This window comes from Fukomys damarensis, unplaced genomic scaffold (genome assembly GCF_012274545.1).
Source record: "Fukomys damarensis isolate Sample0158 unplaced genomic scaffold, DMR_v1.0_HiC HiC_scaffold_11, whole genome shotgun sequence".
NCBI classification, from domain to species: Eukaryota; Metazoa; Chordata; class Mammalia; order Rodentia; family Bathyergidae; genus Fukomys; species Fukomys damarensis.
In genome coordinates, this window is record NW_022900923.1 from 37,006,378 (window position 1) to 37,031,714 (window position 25,337).

The 25,337-nt window shown below is 36.8% G+C and overlaps 1 protein-coding gene across 1 annotated transcript in view; it reads left to right on the plus strand.

The window, feature by feature from the left end:
• The window catches only part of Crb1 (crumbs cell polarity complex component 1), a 143,132-nt gene that overhangs the window by 27,637 nt on the left and 90,158 nt on the right, over positions 1–25,337 (plus strand). Inside the window, 6 exon segments of the mRNA XM_010635413.3 lie at positions 3,409–3,604; positions 5,382–5,428; positions 5,431–5,520; positions 12,237–12,266; positions 12,269–12,321; positions 12,324–12,416. Of these exon segments, the coding sequence (XP_010633715.1) occupies positions 3,409–3,604; positions 5,382–5,428; positions 5,431–5,520; positions 12,237–12,266; positions 12,269–12,321; positions 12,324–12,416 (509 nt within the window).

The following is a 25,337-nucleotide window of genomic DNA, read 5'->3' on the forward strand; positions in this document are numbered from 1 at the left end:
TATATATATATTCACACACAAAATATAGGCAGTAGATTGGGAAATTCATGCTTATTGACTAAGGAAAGTAATATTTTACATTCAAATGACATCCTGGCTCATGCTATCCCATTTATGATGCGAGTAAGTTGGAAGGAATGGTATATTGTTAGATTTAGAGAAAAATGGATGCATTCATCCAGTGATAAGGAAAATAGTTCTCCTGACTCCAGTAACCCAGAAGTCTTATTGGATACAGGGAAGTATTTGAGAATTCCTCCCCACACTCGGCCCCTAGAGCTCACAAAGAAGAGATGTTCTTTCTTTCTCTTTCTACAGCCAATTTCAGCCTCCACGAATACTCTGGAAAGATAAAACTGGTATAGTTGAGAATGTTATCAACCTTTTTTAGGATATAAGGCATATACAAGAGAATACAATATGACTAAGACTGAGAAAATCAGTGAAAAACATGTTTAATATTGAAACCAGGATTATTTCGGTTTTTGTCTTTCAGCGAAAGTAGAACTTGTGGAAAGAAAAAGGATTATGTTAGTTGTAATAATGACATGATAAAATTTAATTAAGTAATGACAAAATGAAGAATAAACAATTATGACTAAAAGAATGAAGCTATTTTCTTCATCAGATATAAATACATGATTGTTGATGTTACATAGATTTAATATCCTACTAAGAAACATGATGAAACTAAAATAAAACAAGCCTAAGACAGTGTTGGTTGTAAAGTACATCCTCATTTTAGAGATTTTTAAAATGAGAGGAAAGAAGTTGTTTTAGAATTGACAAAATTGAGCAGTCCTTCAGAGACAGAGTTCTGGACCTGTAAACCTGTGCTTTAAGAGAATGATCCTTAAAAGGTATTTTTGTGGGAAGGGAATCAAGAGCTGGAGGAGGGAGGAAAGAACTGATGTGGGGGAGGATATGGAAAAGAAAATTCAGATGTGTTATGTACATGTACCAACTCCACACTAGGAATGCAATTGTTATATACTTCAGACACCTGCTAATAAAACACAAAGAAGCATTTTGTTACTTTTGCATATTTTTAGGAAAGATGTGTCCAAATGCACAAGCCAGAAACCTGATTGGCTAAAACCTCAAAGATGATCCCGTGGGAAATTTAAAAAATATTTGCCTTAATCTCCCAAAACATTCTGCTAAGCACCATTGTGCTTATATGATGCTGTGAGTCAGAAGAGGAAGTCATCCAGCCTCTCTTCATTGTTCTTGTTGAAAGTAATGACTATGACACATAGGAGGAGAAACACATATGTGAAAACTGATGGCTGTGTCTCCTCTTTGCACAGATACGTGTGTCACAGACCTGCTGATAACTGCTGTAAGTGATATATGCAAAGAACCAGAAATAGCAAACGTGATTCCTACTCAAAGGAAGAACAGTGTGCATTACAGAGGCCCATTAGGATATCAGAGCTATTGGGTGGAAACTGAAATTTAGGAAGGCAACTCAAAGCTAGAGTACGATTATTTCCAAAGCATGGGCTGTGCAGATAGTGAGAAAGGCATTCGGAACAGTTTGTCAATGCCAGGCTGCGCGTGCTGTGTCCTGTCGGCCCACTGCCAGGAGTGGTGGGGGCAGCAACGGGGCCAAACCTGCTCTGTGCTGATAGCATGTGACATGCATTATCTTATGGCACAGAATGTTACTATCAATCTTTTTTTGGGGGGTACCGGGGATTGAACTTGGGTCCTTACGCTTGCAAGGCAGGCCACCGAACTGCTGAGCTAAATCCCCGGCCCCTACTATCAATCTTTAATTGCCAAAAGGTACACATTAAAGGACAATAATCTCTAAATGCTTATCATACGTTCAGAGATAATTCAGACAATCGCCAAAGCCGTATATTTGACTTCAAGGCTTTTGATTCACAATGGACCAAGATTTGGAGAAGCACTGATTTCTCAGGTTTCCATTTTCACTGATAGAAAATTTCTCAGTTCTTTAGGTGCAATCAAATTCAATATTCTGCCATCATTTTTGAGTTGGGTATTTATAGAATCTAATGGCAGTTATAAATGGTAGACAAGGTTAGAATATCCTACTGCATTTATATCAGGAAAATAAAGGCATAAAATCAGCCAAACTGATAGACTTCTGAGCTGTTTAAGAATTCTTCAATATCATTTCAGTGCATGATTCACTATTCAGGGTTACAGACATGATATTCAAGTTAGGTGAGTACAGATATTCATCTTTTTATCTTCTAAAGCCTGTATGCAATTTGCTTACTGTGTATCAAGTACTGTGTTGACAGATTCAGTGAGATATTTTTTAATCTCAAAAATATTCTGATTTTTAAGATCTTAAGCTTATTTTGACAAATTATTTTAACAAAATCATCATCTTTTTTAGGGGGGTTAAATATTTTAATAGGATAGTATGTTAAAATGAAATAGCTTCTAATTTTGACACCAATTACATTGTCACAATCTAACTTTATATTTAAAATTAGGACTTTGCAACATTAAAAGATGAAAACTATAAAAATCTATGTAAACAGAACACTTAAGCAAATAAATGCACAGCTTTTGTGTGTATGTGTGTTTGCGTGTTTGTGTGTGTAGCACGAGAGATTTAGCCCAGGGCCTTCACGGTGAGCCATCTCCCCACCCATTTTTTATTTTTAAATTTCAGACAGGATCTCATTAAGCTACCCTGGCCGGGCTCTCATGCGGCAATCCTTCCAGAAGGCTGGGATCACAGACCTGCACCAACACACTCATCTTGCACAATAAATTTATATGATAGATTTTCGTGCAAAGAATCAGTGTTTTTTCTCTAGTGCTAGTTATTTTCATAGTCACATCAGAACGCTTTTAGCATTATAATGCCATGCTAGTTGTCTTCATGGTCACTTCAGAATGCATTTAATTAGCGTAATAATCCTATTAAAATGATTGTCACATTTTTCAGGTGAGGAAGTTGAAATATGGAAAGGTGAAGAGACTTGCCCAAGACCACACAGCTAATTAAATGAGTGTGCTAAGATTTCAACACACTCTTCAGGTTTCAGTCTAAACTTTTCCATACCGTTTTATGTGCTGGTAACTAAACCAACTGTTTAAACCTATTGAAGAAACAATGGCCAGTCCATTTTAGGATTCCAATAAAAGTACAGTCAACAATAACTTTCTTCTAAAAGTGACTTGTTGCCATAGACCAAAAGAGTTGTTATATGCAATTGTTCTTTGTAGTTAATAGCTACTCTGTTTTATGTAGTTTCTCATAAGCACACCAAAGTTAATATCAATTAGAAATGAGGAGAAAAATTATTTTGGGTAGCATAACATCTGACGGATGCTTTAGTAAATAAAACATTGCCAAAGAGCTAAAATAGTTTTACTCTGCTAAAACTTTCCTATCTTTCTGACTTTTTTTCAAAGGTGTTAACTGTGAATTACAAATGAATGAATGTCGGTCCCAGCCCTGTCACAATGGTGCAGCTTGTCCGGGTGCCTTGGGTGCTTCTTTCTGTGACTGCGCCCCTGGATTCCTAGGGGCTCACTGTGAACTCCAAGTTGATGAGGGTGCCGGTCAGCCATGTCTCCATGGGGGGCTGTGTGTGGACGGGATCAACAGGTGTCTTCTGCAACTGGCTGGTATCTCAGAGACTATCGTGCCACTCGGGTGAACGTAAACAACTTCTGCTTAAAATTCTCCAATTACGTTATACTTAAATGACAAAAAGTCGTGGCATTCATATTTTACTAAAAAGTGTATTCTTTGGAGATACGTTTCTTAGTGAGAATTTTCCAAGTTACTCTTAAAACACGATAGCTTAGAACTGCTTATGTTATGAAAATTGTCCGCTTTTCATTTCTGTGAAATAAACCTGTTGCAAATGGGCAAGATGCAAAAACAAAGGTAAACACTATTAAAATTGTGAATATGTCTATATGATGACAAGTGGTAAAAATAAATCTTTTAGAAATTTTATATGAACAGTGTTCAAGAGGGCAATAAGATTGAACAATTCACATCTGGAATTCCCAGGAATACAGGAAAATGGGAGAATACCTTTGAGAAAGTATAGTGGTTAGAAGTAAGCATATCATATTTCTCCAAATCAACTTCGATCACTGTCTTCCTGGCAGAAAGACCAACAATATGCTCTACCTTAATATGTTAAATATAGATTTGTGTTATGTTAGTTGAGCTCACATAAAATATTTTGGAAAGAACTTTCCAGTACTTCGGAAAATAACTGTATCATGAAATGCATTAGGAATATTTGACAGCATTGCATTTCAAATTATCTTTTTTGATCCTTCAACAGCGGAATGGAAGATAAGTTGAGCATTAATGTTCCCACATTCCAATAAAATATCAAAGTATACCGAAGATGATTTCCACAAATTTGCACAGTTCTTTGCAAAAGAAGAAGCAAAATTTAAATTTCCTTTATTTAGTAAATAAGACATCATTTATCTCAAGTTTAATTTTAAAGTGAATGAGACTTAAAAAGGAGAGACATAAAAAGCATCTACAGTAGCAGATGTATTTTCTACAATACGAAAGCCTTGACGAGATCTCACCTAAAGAGAAGATTTCCCCTCTTCATAAAGTCAGCGGTTCTCTCCATTAGATTTGTATTTGGGGACTGGCAGATATTTTCACACAATCAATGAATGATTTGTAACAGTAAGACTATAATATTCTTTTAATTTAAAAATAAGAGAACATTACATTTCACTATTTAATGAGTGTTTTTCCTGAGTTTTTCATAATTTATTGCTTCATTCTTTCATAAGGAACCTTTTATGGTACAAATCATTCTCTACTACTATCAATAATATGAACAATTTTGCTTAGTACTATTTAATCAAAATTTATTTAGTACCTTGGGATCGTTGAGGTACTGCATCTATTTTATATGTACATTTAACTATTACAATAATGCTGTAACGTAAGTACTATTATCTTAAATTTATGGGTGAAAGAACTGAAGAAAACCATCGTGGTTTCCAAATAATTTTACTCGAAGCTTTACTATAATTTTAAAAAAGATAATGAGAAGACATTAATATAAAAATGCATAATGCATTCAGATCTGTAGACATAAGTTCCCAGTGAGGTAAGTATTAAGATGAAGCCATAGGTCGTGGGTTAATGGACAAAATCAGAAATAGAATCCCCGGTGCACAACTGTAATCCCAGCACTCTGGGAGGCTGGGGCAGGAAGGTTGCCAGTTCAAGCTCAGTCTGGGCAACCTCGTGATTTAGTAAAGACCTTTTAACAAAAAAGGTGCGGGCAGGGGCTAAAGCTCACTGAGAAGGCTGAGACTGAGGATGTGGATAAAAATACTTGATTTCCATTTGACTACAAGGTGATGTGAAATTTTCATTTACCCTTCAGATATAGCTGTGACTGTTTGGGCAGTGAATTCACAGGGACACACTTCGAGCCCTGCTGCCTCTCTGTTGGTCAAAACCTTGTCACGATGATGCTACCTGTGAAGACAGTGTTGACAATTACCTTTGTCACTGTTGGCCCGGTAAGTGACAAAATAGATTACACTTACTTTTTATAGCTCACACTTTCTCTTTTGCTTAGAATAGAAACAAGCTAGTTACAGAAAATGAAGCTAAAAATACTTGTCATAAAAGTTTGAAACCAATTCTTTCCTCCAGTGATCATCTCTAAGAGTATTCTTCAATGCTCACACTTACTTCCGGTCACACTACACACTGTGTACAGTTGTAGATTAATACACCCAATGATCAGAGCCACTTAGAAGAAAAAGAAGGTGGAAAATCAATAGAAAGGTAAAAATCAGCATGTTCTTGGTGGAGAATGATTCACTGGGAGGTGATTTCTGTTTCTTTAAGATGTTCTCTTAGGCTACAGAAATATATAGAAACCCATGAAACAACATTAAAATTCTAGGATCTTGTCTTATAATTCACAAAGCTTCTTGATATCATAATGATGGCACTCCTAGAGAATAAAAGATTTTGCAGAAATAGGAGTACTATCCTAGGCATTTATAAGGTCAAGGAAAATATAAGTTAAGCATATAAAACCATAACTAAAAATCACATGTAAAAGGTAATGAGACTTGAGTGGACAGGAGATACAAGAACAAATAGAAAGCAGTACATAAAACTTGAGTTACCTTACTGGCCTCCAAAAAATGCTGATTTTAATTCGGGTGAATAACTCACTTGACTTTTTATCTATTTAACTATGATTTTATGAATAGAAATGAAAAGTACAGCATCTCCTCTCTTTTCTTTCTTGATCTGATGGAGGAAAATGAAAAACAGTTATTCAAGGTCTAGTTGTAGAAGCTTACTCATCATCTTCCTATCACCATTCATTTATTTAAAGATGGGATAACCCTGTGGGTAGAAAGAAAACATGCAGAATAGAGTCTATCCCATCAGTAGTCGCTTCTGCTTGTCATTGTCTGAGGGACATTTGACATCTTTGGTTAAATATAATTCTGTAGATTAAAAAAACTAAAAGTATAACTTGGTTTTCTCTTGTAACTTGGAAATGTGTGTGTCTTACGTGTTCCCACTTCAAACAGTAAATAGGGGACATTGACCATCTTTTAATCATCAATCTGACTTAAATACTGAAAACTTCCCAGAATATGTTAAGATGCAGGCTCTCTGCCCAGAAACAGGGGCTAAAGTAGATGATTTGGGAATAGAATAAATCTACCACAAGCTGAGTAAATTTGAATGAGTTGCCTCTCGATCCTTACATTCCTCACTTGAAGAAGAGGCTAAAAATACTTTATTGGTAGTATTGTTCCAAAGAGCAACACTATAAAAACAGAGTCTGTAATATATTAAGCAGCCTAAAAAGGATAAATTTACTATACGCCAACTTATACACCATAAGCTGGGATTTGTGTATGCCTGTGAGATAGATGCTGTTCCTCAGGGGTTGTATAATGGAGTCCAGGAGTTGGGAAATTTGTCTTAAAAGGAAAAAAGATGGAAGCTGGGTTGTCGAGATGCTCACCTGTAATTCCAGCACTCTTGGGAGACAGAGGCAAGTTTGAGCCCAGCCTGAGGGATTTGGTGAGAAATTGGCTCAAAGGGCAGAGTGAAAAAAGTCTGGAGAGGTAGCTTAGTGCAAAGGCTCTGGGTTCAATTCCCATTACCTCAAAAACAAAACAAAACAAAACAAAAAACCTGCATATGTTCCCTTTGGAATTAATCATTTAGGCCACTTGGATTTCAGTGACAAGTTTACATGTGTTAGGACCTGGGAATTAAAAAAAACAAAACAAAAAACCAAACGTTGTCCCTTCTTCCAAAGAGCTAATTCTAGTATCCCTATGAGACTGTGCAAAAACACATGTAGCATGAGTTTTTGCCATTAAGAAGCTATAACAAATAGTGTAAAGGAAATAAAGAGAGAAGCTCAGGAGTGGATTGACCAAAAAGGCATCATTTTAGAATACTTGAAAGATGACTGGACATGTACCAGAAATGTGTGCATTAGCAGTATGACTGTGGACAAGTGAATTCTCTGAATCCTCATTTACAACTCAGAGATGCTGGAAATAATATCTACTTTACAGCGTTTTAAAATAGAGAAATCCATAAATATGTACAAAGTGCCTAGCTCAGCCTGCTTCGTAGAATGCTTTCAATAAAAACTCACTAGATACCAAAGTTAGGAGGCTGACCTTTCCGGACCCTGCGGGTAGCAACAAGTAAAACCCATAACTTATTTAGGGAAAGAAAAAAGTAAAATGGAGGAGGAAGAAGGAGCAAGAAACAGTGGAAGATACACATAAAAAGAAGTTTCAACTGTGGAGCTTTTAAGTGATGACTGGACTACATACAGCTTGTGTTACGGAGATGGATCTGGGCAAGATGGAAGCCCCTTCACAGAGCTGCTTGTCTGCCTTGTAATCTGTGGTACAGGGAGTTACACGATCTGACCTGCGAATTTTAAAGGAGCTCCCTGGCAGCTTTGTGAAAGGCGACTGAGAGAGCTATACCCAGAGACAGGGAATCTAGTGAGAGGATTCTGCAGGAGTTTAAATGCAGCTGAGTCCCAGAATGAAGGCATCAGTCATGGGTGTGTACAAGGGGATGGACAGTTGGGAGGGTCATATAAAATAACATGGATCAGATTGAGGACAGTCCTGCCTCCAGGTTTCTGTCTTAGGTCACTGAATGTTGATGGTTTTGTTAGAAAATTCAGAATGTGTTTGTACTCTTCTATTCTATTTATTTATTTATTTATTTGGTACCAGGGATCGAACTTGGGCCCTTGCGCTTGCGAGGCAGGTGGCAGCACCACTGAGCTAAATCCCCAGCCCTCTATTCTAGTCTATATAAAGAAGATACCAATACATCTAAGGAAAGAAGACAATTCATTTGGATCATGATACCACTGCAACAGCATGCAAGGGCAAGAACCCATTGCTGTGTCTATAGTCTTCATTTCAAAAGATACATTCTGAGAAGTCGTCAACTTAAATGCTTATCTTAGAAGTTTTCCTCATGCCCAGATGTGACTGGATATGCTAAAAACAAACTTAACATAAAAACCCTGAGACTTGATCCAGTATTGTATTTCTTCTTTGTTCAGAGTTTTATGGAAAACTTATTAAAACTGTCGAATACAGTCTCGACTGAAGGAGTCTATTTATATCTGCGGTTAAGGAGAACAGCAAATAAAATCCCCACAGGGCCTCAGTGGTGGGGACAGGACTGGCAAAACTATAAATCAAAACCGTCCTAATGTTCAGGATTGGAATGAGATAATGCATGAGCCAGAAAAGCAAAAGAAAAAAAAAAGGATTTATGACGCTTCTAAATTACTTTCTAACCTGGCCTATGTATGAGTGAGTCTTGAATCTTAGAATGAAAAGATAATTGGAAATAGGCCAGGCTTCCTTCAATAAGTCCACTGTAACACACACACAAAATCCAGTTTATAAAAATCTTTGGTGAAAATTATTATTTATTGCATGCTTGCATAAGCTAAAAGAAGTATGCTAAAAGTGCTTAAAAAGTAGTCATTCAAGTTTGCGAGACTGCAAGTGTTCCTTGTGGGAGGTCACTCCTTGTGAGCTCTTGATCTGACAAGTTCATTTAGTTTATTTATTTATTTTTTACTCTTAAGTTTCTTCTTCAGATGACTGAGAAAGACCCCAAGGGTCAGATGTAACAAATGTATCATGCTATTGAGCAACAGAATTTGTGTTGTAATTATTTGACATAGGACCTGTTCAGATTTTGATTAAAGTTATAAAATGAGCAATCACATTTTCTTCCTTATTACTAGTCAAATTTCTGGTTTATGTGCTAAGACAGAATTATAATGCAAATTGTTGCTATTATCAACCACTACCTCCTACTATTTTATTCTTTAATTTTTCATGGGTTCAAGGTCTAATTGCTCAGTACTGGGCTGGTAAATAGAATAACACAGACCCTGTCTTTGTAAAGCTTAGTGTCAGCCGAGGGAGACGATATATACATATTAGTTACATACATAGTTAGATACATACATAAGTTAGATACATACATAAGTTACATACATTAGTTAGATACATACATAATTAAATATTATGAAAGGTGCAGTGACAGAAAAGCATTTGATGGTGTGAGAGAAACGAGGTGATCTTTCTTAGATGTGTTCGTGAGGGCAAGGAATTCTGACACAGGGATGCCAAGCACAGTCTGAAAATTGAGACAGCGCTGGCCAAGCAAAGGCGTGGAGGAGTTTCCTAGGGAAGAGAGCAGCATTACGAAGGCCAGGGTGTGTAGAAGACATTCTCGGGTGGAGGATGGTGAACCGGGTCAATGTGGAGACGGAAAGGGGCTTATATAATGAGGAAGCTCTTGGGTCACATCACGGATTTTGAATTTTATCCAGTGTACGAAGGAAACCATGGTTTGATTGAAAAATAGAAAAATTATAATTTGATTTGTGGGAAGCCAGCCATGGCCCATTGGCTTTTTCTTTGCCTTAATTCCTTTCTCACTGAGTAAAGACTGAATTGCTGTGCTAAATTTCATCTTAGATCCTATATGCCCCATTGGTACCTGCTTCTCCGAGGATTTTCCCCGCCAGGCGTTCCAGACAGCGGTGTCCTCCTTGTTTCGACTCGGCCTCAGTACAGTTACATTCATTGTTGGGATCATGTACCTCTACATGACAAGTCTTGATTCTCATTTTTTCCCCTTACCCCTGCCCTCCCTTCACCCCCTCCTCCCCTCCCCATCTACAAATACTTTATTTTCATCTTTTCATTATCTCACATTTTTTTCTTTTCCCTTATTACTCTTCCCCTACCCATCCCACCTTCCCTACACCTTTAGCTCCTTTCTTCCCATTTCTAAATGTCAGTAATCTTATTAGAATCTTATGCATTGTTGCAGAATATCCGAGTCCTTTTTGATAGCAGGCTTCTTCTGATTACTCACCGCTGGCCGCTTCAATTTCAGGTTCCTGTTCGGGCGTCACTTGTCGCGAACCGGCTACGCAGAGCACTGTCCAGCAGTGACTCAAACCTGAAAGAGCAGTGAGGTGGAGATGGGGCAGAGAGAAAGGAAGGACGCCAAGACAAGAGTCTGATCAAGGCGACGTTTATTGCAAACAAGCATCAGCCTTTTAAAGGCACATCAACAGGAAACACCTGACTCCTACAGCTAACGTCAGAGCTTTAACAGGAAGTACCTGACTCCTACAGATCTTTGGCTGTCCGAGTTTCTCTCGTGCAGGGTCAGAAACAAGTTTAACACGTGCAGTCCTTAAAGAGGAACAAATGTTATCTTTCAAAAAGCCAATGGGCCATGGCTGGCTTCCCACATTGATTTATAACTTTTATCATTTTGGACTGTAAGTTTTGTTTAAATTCGTGTTTCTCAGCAGATTTTGTAACATTACAGAGTCACTTATATTGTAGATCTAATTATGTTTAAGAAACTTCATATATTTGTCCATCTCACAAAATGGCTGAGGTTATTTTATTATCCATCAACATTATATTAATGTTTCCCTAAATTTACATTTGGGAGCTACCATGACACACAGCATATAAATAATAATTAATCGGTTAGAAAAACAGCCTAATAAAAAAGCAGGAAAATGTTATAAAACATTTTGGGATCAACAAATGTTAAACTCAGTAGTAGCTGGGGAAAATGTAAGTTAAAACAAGGTATTTTTTATCCAACCAACTGCCAAAAATTTTTATATTTAAAGACATTAAATAATAGGAAGGATCTGGGCCATTTGTCCACTTGCTGGTCATACGTATATGCAGGACTACTTTAAAGGCATTTTCCAGTCTACCAAAAAACGTACATAACCTATAACCTAGAAATTCCATTTGTAAGCATAAACTCTAGGATCTTACTCAAACACACATTAGCATGAGTATTGTTAATCACTGCAATTATTGTAGTAGGAAAAACACATATAAAACCAGTAAATGAATGGTTAAACCATGGTACACCCATATTTTGGCATACTTGGCAGTAGTTAAAAATTCCGAATGGGCTCCATCTAACCCACATATGTAGATTGTGCAAGGTAGTGAATAAACAAGTTGCAGAGGGATGCATGTAGTACAATTCCAGTTACGTAAAAAATACACACACAGTGGAACTATATATTTTTAATGGGTATATAGGTATGTCAAAGCAAAGAAACAATTTGGATAGGGAGATTTGTTTTATATTTAAAAATCTAATGTTTTATAAAGTGGTAAGTCATTGATTTTTTCTAAATTCCTGGCTTTAGTATTATGATTTGGCTGATTCCATACAAACATAAAATAATATATTTTACTGAGTCTTAAAAAATAACTTCTTTAATAAGATGTAAAAGAAACATTCAGGGTTGACTCTGTGGATACTTTTTAGCTACTCTCTGTAGAAACTTACTTCTTGATAAAAATTCAAACATTTGGAATATTTGTCAAATTAAAGCCATGGGCGTTCCACTTTAGTGAATGTTCTGATTAAAATATTCAGGTTGAATCAAGGTTTCCCTGAGGTCCCGCTTAACTTCAAGTTTCACCAATGAAATCTTTCTAAAAATACCAGTCAGGATTACACCACTAATTCCGTCGCTAGTCGTAACTGTTTGCACGTAAGCCTTCTCCTACCAGCTCCCCTCTGTCTCTTTGAGGGCGGCCTGCTCCGCAGAGAGCCTCCTCGCAGGCCGGTGCTCTACGGTCTGAGAGCTCAAACTCAGCGGTTTCTCTGAACTTCCGTCCTGCAGGGTACACAGGTGCCCCGTGTGAGACAGACATAGCAGGTGCAGGAGCCGTCCCCGCCAGTGCGGTGGGCAGTGTGTGCAGCTGTCCCGGAGAAGCGATCCGGAGGGCGCCTCGCCCAGCTGCCTTCTTCACGCAGCTCGCACAGCCTCGCAGGCTATGTTTGTATTTGTCGGCCTGGATTCCCAGGGGAGGCCAAGGAGAAGGGAGATGCCTTTCTGCGTTGTCTGGCAGATCAGGGATTTAACCAAACGCTGTTTTAGCAGTAAGACTTGCGCTGTGTAAACTCTGTGGCCATGGTACAAAGGGGCCCCCTTGTGGGCGTGAAAAATATCTCGGTTCATGGGTCACAGTCCCTTGACTCATGAGGAAAATGCGAAAAATAGGGGTGGAAGAGGTGTACGTTCATACGTTCTCCTGGGAATTGCAGCACATTTCAAATTCTTTGCTTTCTAAACCAAAAATATCAGAATTTTTGTTCTTAAAATTTTTTTTCTTTAATTGAGTTTATTGGTACATTTTAGGGATACAGTACAGTTACATTCATTGTTGGGATCTTGTACCTCTACATGACAGGTCTTGATTCATTTTTCCCCTTACCCCTGTCTTCCCTTCACCCCCTCCTCCCCTCCCCATCTACAAACACTTTATTTCCATCTTTTCATTATCTCACATTTTTTCTTTTCCCTTATTACCCTTCCCCTACCCATCCCACCTTCCCTAAAAATTTTTTTATAAATAGTGTTGTTTTATGTCAGTCAGTTTGCTAAGGGTTATATTTATTTATATTTACTTCGGAACCAGTTATCTACTTTCAGGGAATCTCCCTCAGCTCTTCTACAGCTAAAGTCATTTCCATACGTTAAATTTAAATTACTACTCTATCTTTATTTACAGCATTCTTACTCTAAAAGCCGAAGGAAATTTGCATGTATGTTTTACAGTAAGCAATTGTGTTTGTGTCTTGTTTCATTTTGGGAAAACGCTCATGATTTTCAATTCCCAGGGTGTTAACAAGCATAAATTTTCCCAGGACTGCATAAATATCAGTGAAAAAGCTAATTAAAATTTAGATTTCTGCCTCATTTTTTTCTCAATAGATTAAATAAATACTTTGGAGAAATATTTCAGTTATATTGAGATTTCTAAGGAAAGTAAAAAAAGGTAAGAAAAGAAGGAGGTCTGTTTACACATAGGTTTCTCTTTCTTCTAATATTTCAATTTTAAAGATTAATGATCTTTGATTTGTCACACTGTTGTAAAGTTTCTGCAGAAGTTGTTTATTTACTCCCCTCTCCATGAGAACACATAGGAGAGAAACCTCTTGTGTCACTGAGTAAGTGATATTTCCCCTGAGCAACTTTTAGCTTGCATGCCTTTTACCTCAAATCAAAAAAGATATGTAAATAAATCTTGCTAAATGATAAAAAGCATGGATTTCCCAGTCATGTAGACTGCTAGAAATAAATGTGAGGTCAGTAATTAGGTACGCCTGTCTGTAATATATTTATGTATTCATCTCACTCCTGGTAATGTTTCAGTTTCCTGTTTCTGTTTTTCACTCTTGTCTCTTCTTTTTCTTATTTCTTTCTAATTTGTTTGATTGTGGAATAGTACATGCATTTTGTTAGCTACTTTAAATCTTTTCTGGAACAAGAGAGGTTATAAGTTGTTTTTAAAATATTGTGTTCAGAACAGACAGAGACATCTCTATCAAAGTTAGAGATGATTGCTAATACTTCCTCATCTGCTGAAAAGACCTGGATGATCAATGGTTCAATAGATCCAAATAGTACAGGCAGTAAGATGTTCTAGAAAAGTGTGTTGGACTTGATTTCTGAAGAGCTGCCAAAAATAATTCCAGATACGAGTTAAGATGTCCTGGCTGCCCCCCAATCTCTGTGGCTTATTTTTCATGCATGAAATTCTAAAACTGAGTTCCCATCATTAATTGTCTTCCAGTGGTATTTCAGAGTAACAAGTTCTTCTATTTTCTGCCTTGTCAAAATGCAGCTTTCCAATCTATGCCCTTCTCCAGCAAGTCATGGGAGCAGAAAATAAGCATGGAACCAGAAGGTTTACTAGGTCAAGGCCCACAAGTAGCAAATGTCTCTTCTGTCTGCATTTCATTGGTCAAAATTTAGTCATACAACCACATTTAATTGCAGTAAAGACTGGAAATTATAGTACTACTGTGTACTTAAAATAAAAAGAAAACAAGTTTCATGAGCCATGCGGTTTAACACAATAGCTGGAATTTTACAGGAGGGATAAAAAATAGATCTTTGGTTCTAAGTCTTACTTACATGTATGTCACTTTTTAAAAATATCTATTTTATTTCTAAAATTAAATCTTTTAAATAATAATAGTAGATTCATTTGCAATTGTAAGAAATGAAATAAACAAGCCCAGTGCACTTTACCTAGTTTCCCCAGTGGACCAGTTTGTTGTTTCCATCAGCAATGTGTGAGTGATCCAATTTCTTCACATATTCACTAGCATTTGGTTGATCCATTTTTTAAAAAATTTAAGCCATCCAGTAGATATATAGTGATATCTTATTGTAGTTTTAATTTACATCTCTGTAACAACTAGTGATATTGAATGACTTTTCTGTATTTATTTGATATATATTTATCTTTTTCAGCAAAATCTCTCTCCTTGTCTTTTGCCTTTTTTTCAATGGATTATCTTTTTTTTAAACTGTTGAATATTTTCCACATTCAGACAGTAGGGTTTGTAAAAAAGTTTTTCTTAAATATTTCCCTTTGTAGGGGGGTGACTATAAATAGTATTGTTTCTAATTCAGTTTGTCCATATTCTTCTGTTAGTATTGAGGAAGACTCTTATGGACATGACATTCTATCTTTTGCCTCCTATCTAGCCACATAAGAATGGGCCTTAAGCCTGAAATGCTTTCTTACTGAGCAATAAAGGGCCCTTACAGCCTGTGTGCCTGTTGTTGCTGGGTGAGTTTCTATACTTTGTCAATTAGATTATATTGGATGATTGTATTGATAAGATCTGTATTTTTTGCTGATTTTGTCAAATTTATGAGTGCAATGTTACTCATAGTAGTACCTAATTATCCTTTTAATAGCTATAAGATCTGTAGTGATTGCCCTATTTCATACCTATTTTGACTGACAGTTCATGTTTCCCTCTTTCCTTTCTTTTTAATTTTTAATTTTATTTATTTTTCCATTAAGTTTATTGGTACATTTAAGGTAAACAATACAGTTAAATTCATCATTGGGATCTTGTACCTTTAAGTGATGTTTCTTGGTTCTTATTTTTTCCCCATTCCCCTGACCTCCCTTTACCCCCTTCACCCTTCCCTATTTACAAAGACTTTGTTTCCATTTTTCCTTTTTTCATATTTTTTCATCTCCCTTATTTCCTTTCCCCTACCCTTCCCATTTTCCTTTCTCCTTTAGACCTTTTCTTCCTATTTCACACTATCAATTATAACATTTGAACCTTACTTACACTTTTAGTTTTTCACATTTTATTTTAGTTTCTAAGACAGGGTCTTGCTACATAGTTCAGCAAGAGCCTTGAGCTCACTATGTAGTCCTGACTTTCCTCTGCTTCCCAAGTGTTGGGATTACAGACATGTGCCACTGTGCCCAGCATCCTTTATTTTTAAAAAACTAGTGTTTTATTTCATTGATTTTTTTTCCTCTTTTTAATTTCATTGATTTTTAAATCTTTATTATTTCTTTCTTTCTGGTTGTTTCAAGCTTCTTTTGTTTTCACTTTTAAAATATAAGTATTTAATAGTACAAATTTAACTGTCAATACCACTTTAGCTGCATCCTACATATTTTCATTTTAACGCAGTTTTGCCTATTCTTAAAATTTCCATTGAGACTTGCTTTGACTTAGAAGTAAGAATTGTATTGCTTAAATTCTAAGTATTTACAGACATTTGTCTTTCTGTCATTGACTTCTATTTTGATTTCATAAGGATTATAGACATATCCTATGATTTTAATTATTTTGAATGTATTGAGGTTGGTTTTATGGCATCGGACAAGGTCTATCTTGATAAATGTCCTATGTGTGCCTGAAAAAAAACATTCGTTCTGCTGTGGCTCAGTGGAAATTTCTGTATATGTCAAATAGATCTTATTGATTGTGTTGTTCAGATGTTGTTCACCTTGATCAACTCTCTGTCTGACAGTCTTTACTTCCTTAGATGAGCATGCTGTTGTTGCTTTGTTTGTGGTACAGGGGATTGAACTTGGAACCTTGCACTTGCGAGGCAGGTGGCAGAACCACTGAGCTAAATCCCCAGCCCTAGATGAGCATTCTGAAATCCATACTTCTAATTGTGGATTTATCTATTTCTCCATTATCCCTTCATTATGTCTTCATGGGAGATTGATACCTTTATGCAAGTTCCTTTCTGACACGTAAAGTGTTACCAAAAATATGATGAATGATTAAGTTTTAAAAACATCATTGTCATAAAAGACACATGGTCATTAATCCCTTTCAAAATACTCTTTTGAGTATCTTTAGATGTGCTGTTGTAGCTACCCTGATGTCCTGAATTGTTTAAAAATGTTTACTTTTCAAGGTCTTTCATAACTTTGAGGAAAAGACAGAGCTTGCATTGTGCCAAACCTGGTGAATACGGCAAATAAGGATACACTGTAATGTTTTTATTCTCCTGGCTTTTATTGGCGAGCACTCAGTAGAAGCATTCATTGAATTTAGATCACATCTCATAAAGACATGCACAAAAGAAGACTTCCACAACTACTTCAGAAAGTGAAGAATCAGGGGCTTTAAAATGAGGGGGAGTACCTTATGGGAGACATTGACCATGTGTTTTTTACTATAATAACTGTTTTTTAAAATTTAAACACATTGTACTTTTGATTAGCCCATATATATATATATATATATATTTGATAATATATGATATATATACTTTGATCTCTATCTGATATTACTATAGCCTGCCTTTTACGAAATCATATTTACATGGTATATCTTTTTTGTCCTTACCCTTTTGACCTATGCCATTGAATTTGAAGTATGTTTCCTATAAATAATCTGTCCAAATACATATCATTGGTTCATGTTTTCTGCATTTATCCTACTCATATCTACTTTTTAGTTGATGTACTTGGATAGTTTATTTTCTTTTTTTTTTTTTTGTACCAAGGATTGAACTTGGGTCCTTGTGCTTGCAAGGCAGGCGGCAGCACCACTGAGCTAAATAGCTAAATCCCTAGCCCTGATTGTTTACTTTCAATAATTTGTTTTTTACTACTGGGGATCAAACTCAGAACCTTGTGCTTATAAGGCAGGTGACAGCACCACTGGGCTAAATCCTCAGATCTCAACTAATTTCTAATGTGCTACAGCTTAATTCTATCATCTGTTTTTTGTTTGATTCCTTTTTCCCTTTTTGCCTTCATGTGAATTTCTTGACTATTTAAGATTTCATCTTGATTTATTTATAGTAATTTTGGATATATTGTTTTGTGTGGTTTCTATGGTGATTGTTTTGTTTATAATTTTTCAGTATATTTGAATCAACGTTTTACCACTTAAAATGAATGAAGAAACTTCTATCTAGATGTTTTTTCCTGCTCCACTTTAAAATATAATTGTCCTGAGGATCAGATAGTATATATTTTTCATTTTAATCATTACATATTATTTAGAAAATTCATGTATTTACTTATATTTTTGCTCTCTTCATTGTTTTTTCTATCTTCTCATGGCCCTGACCTTGTTTTGTCATTTACTTTCTTTTAAAAAACTTCTTTTACCCAGTCTTTAAGCTTAAGTATGTTAGAGAAAATTTCTTTTAGCTTTCCTTTGTCTCAGAAAATTTTATTGCACATTGATTTTTAGAAGATAGTTTTGTTAAATATAGAATTAATTCATGGTTAGCAGTTATTTTCTTTTAGAATTTGAAAATTTTTATATCACTTCCTTTTGTACTCTGTGGTTTCCAGTGAGAAATCTTCAGTCATTGAAATTGGTGTTCATTACAAATAATGCATTTTTCTTTCCAGCTATTCACTCTTTCTCTTTGGTATTTTCCTCCTGTTTGTCTTTAGTTTTCAGAATTCTGTTTATGATAAAGCTTTATGTTTATTAATTTGGGTTTATCCTTTTTGGGATCTATGCAGTGTATCAGTCAATTTTCTGTTACCATAATAAATGACCAAGATAAAGCAGAAGAAGCTATGAAAGGGCACAATTAGACAAATCAATAACAAGAACTTACTTATGCTATCGGTGCCGGATAGAATTTAGTGAATGTTATAAGAACTCAAATGGTTTGACAAGTTAGCATTTCTTAAAAATTCAAATGGATGTGTTACTTCTAAAAATTAAAAAGGATCTCATGAACTGGGTGCTTGCCTTGGACCTGAACTAACCTGGCCTAAGCAATCAATCCAAATTGGAAACAACTGACAATTTTTATTGTAACATTTCACTTTTGTTTATCAAAATATGGTTTTAATGACACCTTTTTCAAATTTCCAAACTGTTTTTAAACCGAGCCCAATTTTCAATTCTAACGTTCCCTGGGCAACTCCAAGTAGCGTTTATTCCAACTAAGAGGACACCATCACAGTCCCTGGAACGCTCCATCACTGATTCTCTGGCTGGGATTTTATTCTCTTCACCCATCTGCTCTCTGCAAGGCAAGAACTGAGCAGTGCAGCAGGGGATCCTGTGAAGCCCTGGCTTCAAGCTGCAGGCAGCACAGCAGGGTTCCTAACAATAAACACCCCGATGAGAGCCACCTGGCAATGTGATTGCACTCACAGCCCCCACTCTCAGGTTCATCCGCACCAAGCACAATGCTGTTAAAATTAAATCCTGTCACTTTACCTCGATCTAGCTAAAATAGCCATATAGGGCCAAACATGGATCGTACAAAGCTTCATTTAGTCATGGAGCAATAGGCATACAGGACAGTCAGTATTTCCTATCCAAAGAGAAACTTCTGCTACAGATTGCTTGTGTGCTGACATAACAGTTTAGACTCATTGTTCTGGGAGAGACATGATTTTTCTTTACAATTTCAAGTTAGAGGATGTAGATTCTAAGTAACTTGAACAGTCGTTTTATACACACGTAAAATTTTAATTCCTAAAGGTGAACTGTTCCACAACCCTTCATATTTACAAATATTTTCAATCGATGAACCTAATTCATCCATTTTCCTTTACAATGTGTATTCATTTCCATAAACAAAACTATTCACAGTGTGTTTAAGCACATTTCTTCTTGCATTATGTTTGGTCTTACCTCCTTAACTAACAAAAAGTACAAGTGTACCACCTCTCTATATGTCGATTAATTTTGAAAATTGCATTTTTTGAGTGCTTACTACTATCTACAACAGCATTACACCTGGAAGAGCTATTCAAGGGCCATGATCTGGAACTCCAAATATACAACAAAATGGAAATGTGTGAGAGATGGTGATGATAGAGATAATAACGATACCGAGGGTCTTGGCTACTTAATCAGGTTAGCACACTATTTGCTTTTGCTGTGCTGGAGATCGAACATGGGGCCTTGTGCATGCTAGACAAGAGCTCTACAAGTTGAGCTGCATCCCTAGTGCAAGATAAGAATTCTTTTATTGATTTGAAGTCACATAAGAAAGGTAAGGAAAAGTTCATGAATGAATAGCCAACTGGTACACTCCAGTTCAAATATCCTGGCCAACCAATCTTACAGAATAAATTGTTTTCTAAAATAATAGAGTAAAATGGAATATTACTCAGCCGTAAAGAATGAGAAAATAGATTCATTCATAGGAAAATGGATACATATTGAAGATATACTCCTAAGTGAAATAAATAAGTCACACATGCGTAAATACCGAATAGTTTTCCCGGTGTGAATAATCTGCAATAATACATAAGATCCTAATGAGATTACTGACATTGTGAAATGGGAAGAAAGGAGCTAAAGGTGTAGGGAGGGTGGGATGGGTAGGGGAAGGGTAATAAGGGAAAAGAAAAAAATGTGAGATAATGAAAAGATGAAAATAAAGTGTTTGTAGATGGGGAGGGGAGGAGGGGGTGAAGGGAGGACAGAGGTAAGGGGAAAAAATGAGAATCAAGACTTGTCATGTAGAGGTACAAGATCCCAACAATGAATGTAACTGTACTGTATCCCTAAAATGTACCAATAAACTCAATTAAAGCTGAAAAAAATAATTAAAATAATAGAGTAAGACCATTACAAAAATGTCTCCAGGAATTTCATAATTAAAGTCTCACTAATACACATTATAACATAGTAAGTGCTTTTCTTGAGATTCAGAAGAACTGAAGTGTAGATTTTCGTACCAATTTTTCCTTGTGAGAAATGGGGCCACCCCTATTTAAAAGAGCTTTAAAGAAAGGAATATTTTCTGACAACAGTCAGGTGTTTCTTAGAGTAAGAAGTTGAAAATGTTCAAAGAAAACTTTGGGGCTGCAGGGAATTGTGCTTTTAGCAGTCCACGCAGCAAGCCCTCCTGATATGGTCAGCTGTGGTCTGCTGCTCATGGGAAATCCTATCTTGACATCCCATGTCTCTTTCTAGTGGCCCAAGATCCTCCAAAGTTTTCTTTAAGTATGATAATCATTTTAAAAAATTTACTAGTGACCACCACCTAGCCCAATCAACAATTATAGTCCTTTTACCAAGGACTATTGCTGTAATTCTTGTAATCGTTGAAGGTTGGCTCTCAACTTCTTTTCTGAATATTTCCTTTACCTTAAGGTAAAACCTGTTTCCTTCTCAGGGCACTATTTCTTTTGCCACTATTTCTTTGCAAATGATCTCAAATGATACCTGTCTTTAACTAGTCTCCTATGTTGTTTTCTTTTCTTTTCTTTTTTTGTATGTGTGTGTGTGTGTGTATTGGGGATAGAACTTGGGACCTTGCGCTTGTGAGCCAGGCAGCGGAACCACCGAGCTAAATCCCCATCCCTTTAATTACTCTTCCAAATCCCATGTTCAACTGGTCTGACAGATAAGCTAAATGTCCTCATTTCATTGCTGCGCCTAGACAATTACTTTTCCCTCTTCACTCAATACCTCAAATCTTTTTGAAGCATGTGTCTTAGGGTGCTGCTGCTTATTACCTCTCCTCGTTATAATAGTCTTCTTGCCTCCTAATACCTGTCCCCTCAGCAACTGAATATTTTGATATTTTACTTTTGTCCTCATGCTTGGAATATACGTATTCATGTAGGTGATCTATCCAAACCATTACTTCCCTGTTGTTCGAACTCTTTATTCCAATGTTTGTGACCATTGCCTCTGCTCCGTTGTCCCAACTGAGACCTTACTACAAATAATCTCTCTAAATAACTCGCTGTATTCTCTGAACACATGTATTTTTCTACTTTATTTATATTTTTGCCATTGTACTCAGGCTATTGTCTTAATCACTTTGTTTCTTACTCATTGCCTTATTTACCTCCTGCTTCAACTAAGGTTCCTTGGTTCAACAAACAAACAAACAAAAATATATATGAAAAACTACTGTGAGCTGTAGATTTAGCTCAGTGATTCTGCCACCTGCCTCACGGTACCAAAAAAAAATATGATTCCATGGCAAGCCCAGTAACTGCCCTGTATGTATTGGCTAAGTTTCTCTAGAGGAACAGAATCAATGGAATTATACATATTATATATGTATTATGCATATTATATATGATATATGGAATATATTCATATTACAATATATATTCTATCCATTATAATCACATTATATGCTATGGATATAATATGATTATCAAGCTTTAATAGGTAGGTTTATAGGACCAGAGGCAGGAAAGTCCACAGTGACCACCTAAAGAGCCAGAGGATTCAGCACCTGTTCAGTCCAGGAAGCTGGAAGCTGTGAACAACGCAGACTAAGGCAATAGCACCAGTCCAAGACCGAAGGTCTGGAAGCTCCCTGAAATCACTGGTCTGAGTCCGTGTTGAAAGACTGAAGAAACTGAGTCTGATGCCGACAGGTGAAGGCAGCCAAATATGCAGCTGCTAGAGCAGAATGGAGCTCCTCAAATGCACCCCAACTTGGGCTGGGGATTTAGCTCAGTGATTTTGCTGCCTGCTTCACAAGTGCAAGGACCCAAGTTTGATCCCTGGTACCAAAAATAAACAATAAATAAATAAATAAAAGCACCCCAACTTCCTCCTCTCTCATTCCACCCACTGGATGGTGCCAATAGGCGATCAGATCATGAGTCTCACATTCAAACAGCTGAATGGTTCACAGCAAACTCTAAATAAAACCTGCTCTTGTTAACATGCTCACAAACACTTTTCTAACCTGTCCTTGGCCTTGCTCTCCACATGTCTAGACTCCTCTCTCTTTGCTCTAGCTAGACTGGATTCTTGAAGTTACTTGCTGAGACCAGACTCGCTCCTATCTTGAGGTCTTTACTCTTTCTTTTCCCTTTGCTGGAGGACTCCATGGTGATTCCTTTGCCTCTTTTAGATTTTTGTTCAAATGTTACTTTTCCAGAGAGGTCTTTCTAGACCTCTTCAGATAAAATGTCACCTCCATTGTGCTCCAACAGGGACATACACATACTCTCCTCCCTTACTGTAATCAATTCATAATATTTATCACTACCAGAGCTCACATGCATGCATGCGTGTGCACACACACACACACACACACACACACACACACACACTCCTACAGCCCTGACTAGGACTGTACACAATGAAAGTGATTTTAAACATCTGCATAGCTGCAGTTGCTTTAAAAATTATAAAGAAAATTTCAAATATATTACAAGGGTTTATATTTTTCTGAGAAAGTTTTAGGTTAAAAATAAAATTCTGTACCTGCCTCACCACATGGCTTTGCTGTATAAAACATTTTGAAAAGTGCGGTGAGTGGGCAACCAACTTTCCAGTCGCCCTTCTGTCTCTCTTAGACAGAAGCTTTCTTTCCCTCAATAAATTTTTCCTACTCTTAAAAAATTAAAAATAAAATAAAATTCTGGGCCAGGGATTGAGCTCAGTGGCACCACACCTGCCTTGCAGGTGCGAGGTCCTGAGCTCAATCCCCAGTACCATAATAATAATAATAATAAATAATAATAATAAAAAAATTCTTTGGAATTTTATTGAATAGTTTTATGGTTTTATGATTTCCGTTTTGAAAGGATCATACCAAACTGTAGAAGTTATCAATGGAGATGTGGTTAGGATCATTGTGCAATAAAAATTTCATAGCTCAAGGCACAGTTGGCATGTGCCCCTGCCTGCTGTTGTCCTCTGGCACTATCTTTGAATCAGATGTGTGTCCTTAGCTCATTGGTTTATGACAAAGTGATTGTACCAGTTATATGTCTTAGTAGAACTGCCACTGTTGATTTTGCTTCTCAAGGCAGAGCCATAAAGTTTTGCTGATGTATCATAATGTTATTTGGTTGTTTTTTTTCCATTTTGACTTCCTGGTTTATATCTCATCATGTGTGAATGAAGTGGGGAGACGGACAGGCTAAAACCGTGAGGGTGAACTGTTTCCAGCAATGTACGACTACTATTATTTTCCAAATCACACAGCGATGCAGATGCTAGCCAATGGTTGAAGATTTTTTTCAACCTGAATTGAACAAAATGTCCTGCTCTCCCCAAAAGTTAATGTTTATTATTACATTTTTACAGGTATTTCAATTGCTGTCATAGATGCTGTTTAGCCTGTTTTACTCTCACCTTTCCTTTTATCTGTCACTGGCCTCCTCTTTCCCTCACTTGCAATGGTTCATGATAATAAATTCATTATATGAAGGATTCTCAAATCCAAAAGTCTCTCAACCATTCTTGAAAAAGAAGAGCTGGATTCAATTTTCATGCCTCTGAGCAGTAGCCATGTAAATTTCAGGCTCATTATTTACTCTTCTTGTAGAAGTCTGGCTCCAGAAGGAAATAGAATCTGCATGAAACATTTCCTAAGTGTGACAGCTTCCCTACTGTTGAAGCTATATGTGTTTATTCCCTTTTTCAATAAGTTTTTTAAATTACCCTCTAAATAGCAGTTTACCTTGTACAGTACTAATAAAGATCACAGTTTATCCAGATATGATGATTCCTCAACTTTTTTGTTTTGTTTTTGTTTATGACTATTTTATTTCATTCATATACAGAAAGTTATACATCTCATGCACTTACAGCCTAGTACATTTGCTACCTGGGTATCCAGTAGCCAGATCTGGGTAATTATTAAATCATCATGTTACTTTCTTTTAAAGGAAGCCGCTAGAACTAGGGTGGGTAGTAACCAAGACAACATTCAGTTCAATAGAACCACTGTGTTTACATGATTAAAACTACCTACAAGTGTGAACCAGCATCCTTGCAAAGGAAAAGGATTCTATGCGCTTGGAATTGTTTGTAAATGGGAAAACTGAGATGTAGTACTGAGTGCTTGGTTGGGCTAGATGTCTTCCTTTGGTTCCCCCCAACCAGACATGAAACCAAGCTCTGAAGACCATGCCACTGTTATCTCTCAAAGGTACACATATGGAAGGCTTGGTCCGCAGCCTGGCATGAAGGGAGGTGACGGAAACTCCAAGAGGTGAGCCCTTGTGGGAGAGCTCCCAGTCACTGGGGTTGTCCTCTCAAAGGTGTCTATAGGTCCCTGGTCTCTTCTTCTTTGTCTTTGTCACATCCTGGTTTTAAGGTGTGTGCTTTGCTGTGTCACATGAATGCACTGTGATGTACCACCACAGACCTGGGGCCAGCCACTGGACGGAAGCCTCGGAGACCATAAGTCCAATAACCCTTTACTCTGTATAATCTGATTATCTTGTGTGTTTACTACAGTGATGGAAAGGGGTTAACCAAGTCAGTGTCCTAAAGTTTCGTCTTTATGTCATTGTTCATATACAATAATCTCATTTTGTGTTTACATGCTTTAATTATTTCAGTGATTTAATAACTAGAAAACAACTGGGCTGTGTAGAGATTTAGGTGCTTAAAATAAGGGCACCGTTTCTTTTGAGTCACTTACACAGCAGATATTCTGGAATATCATCAAAAGTCTTGGAAAAGAGACTGGGGTGGGGGCGGATAGGGAGTTTGAATAGGGGCC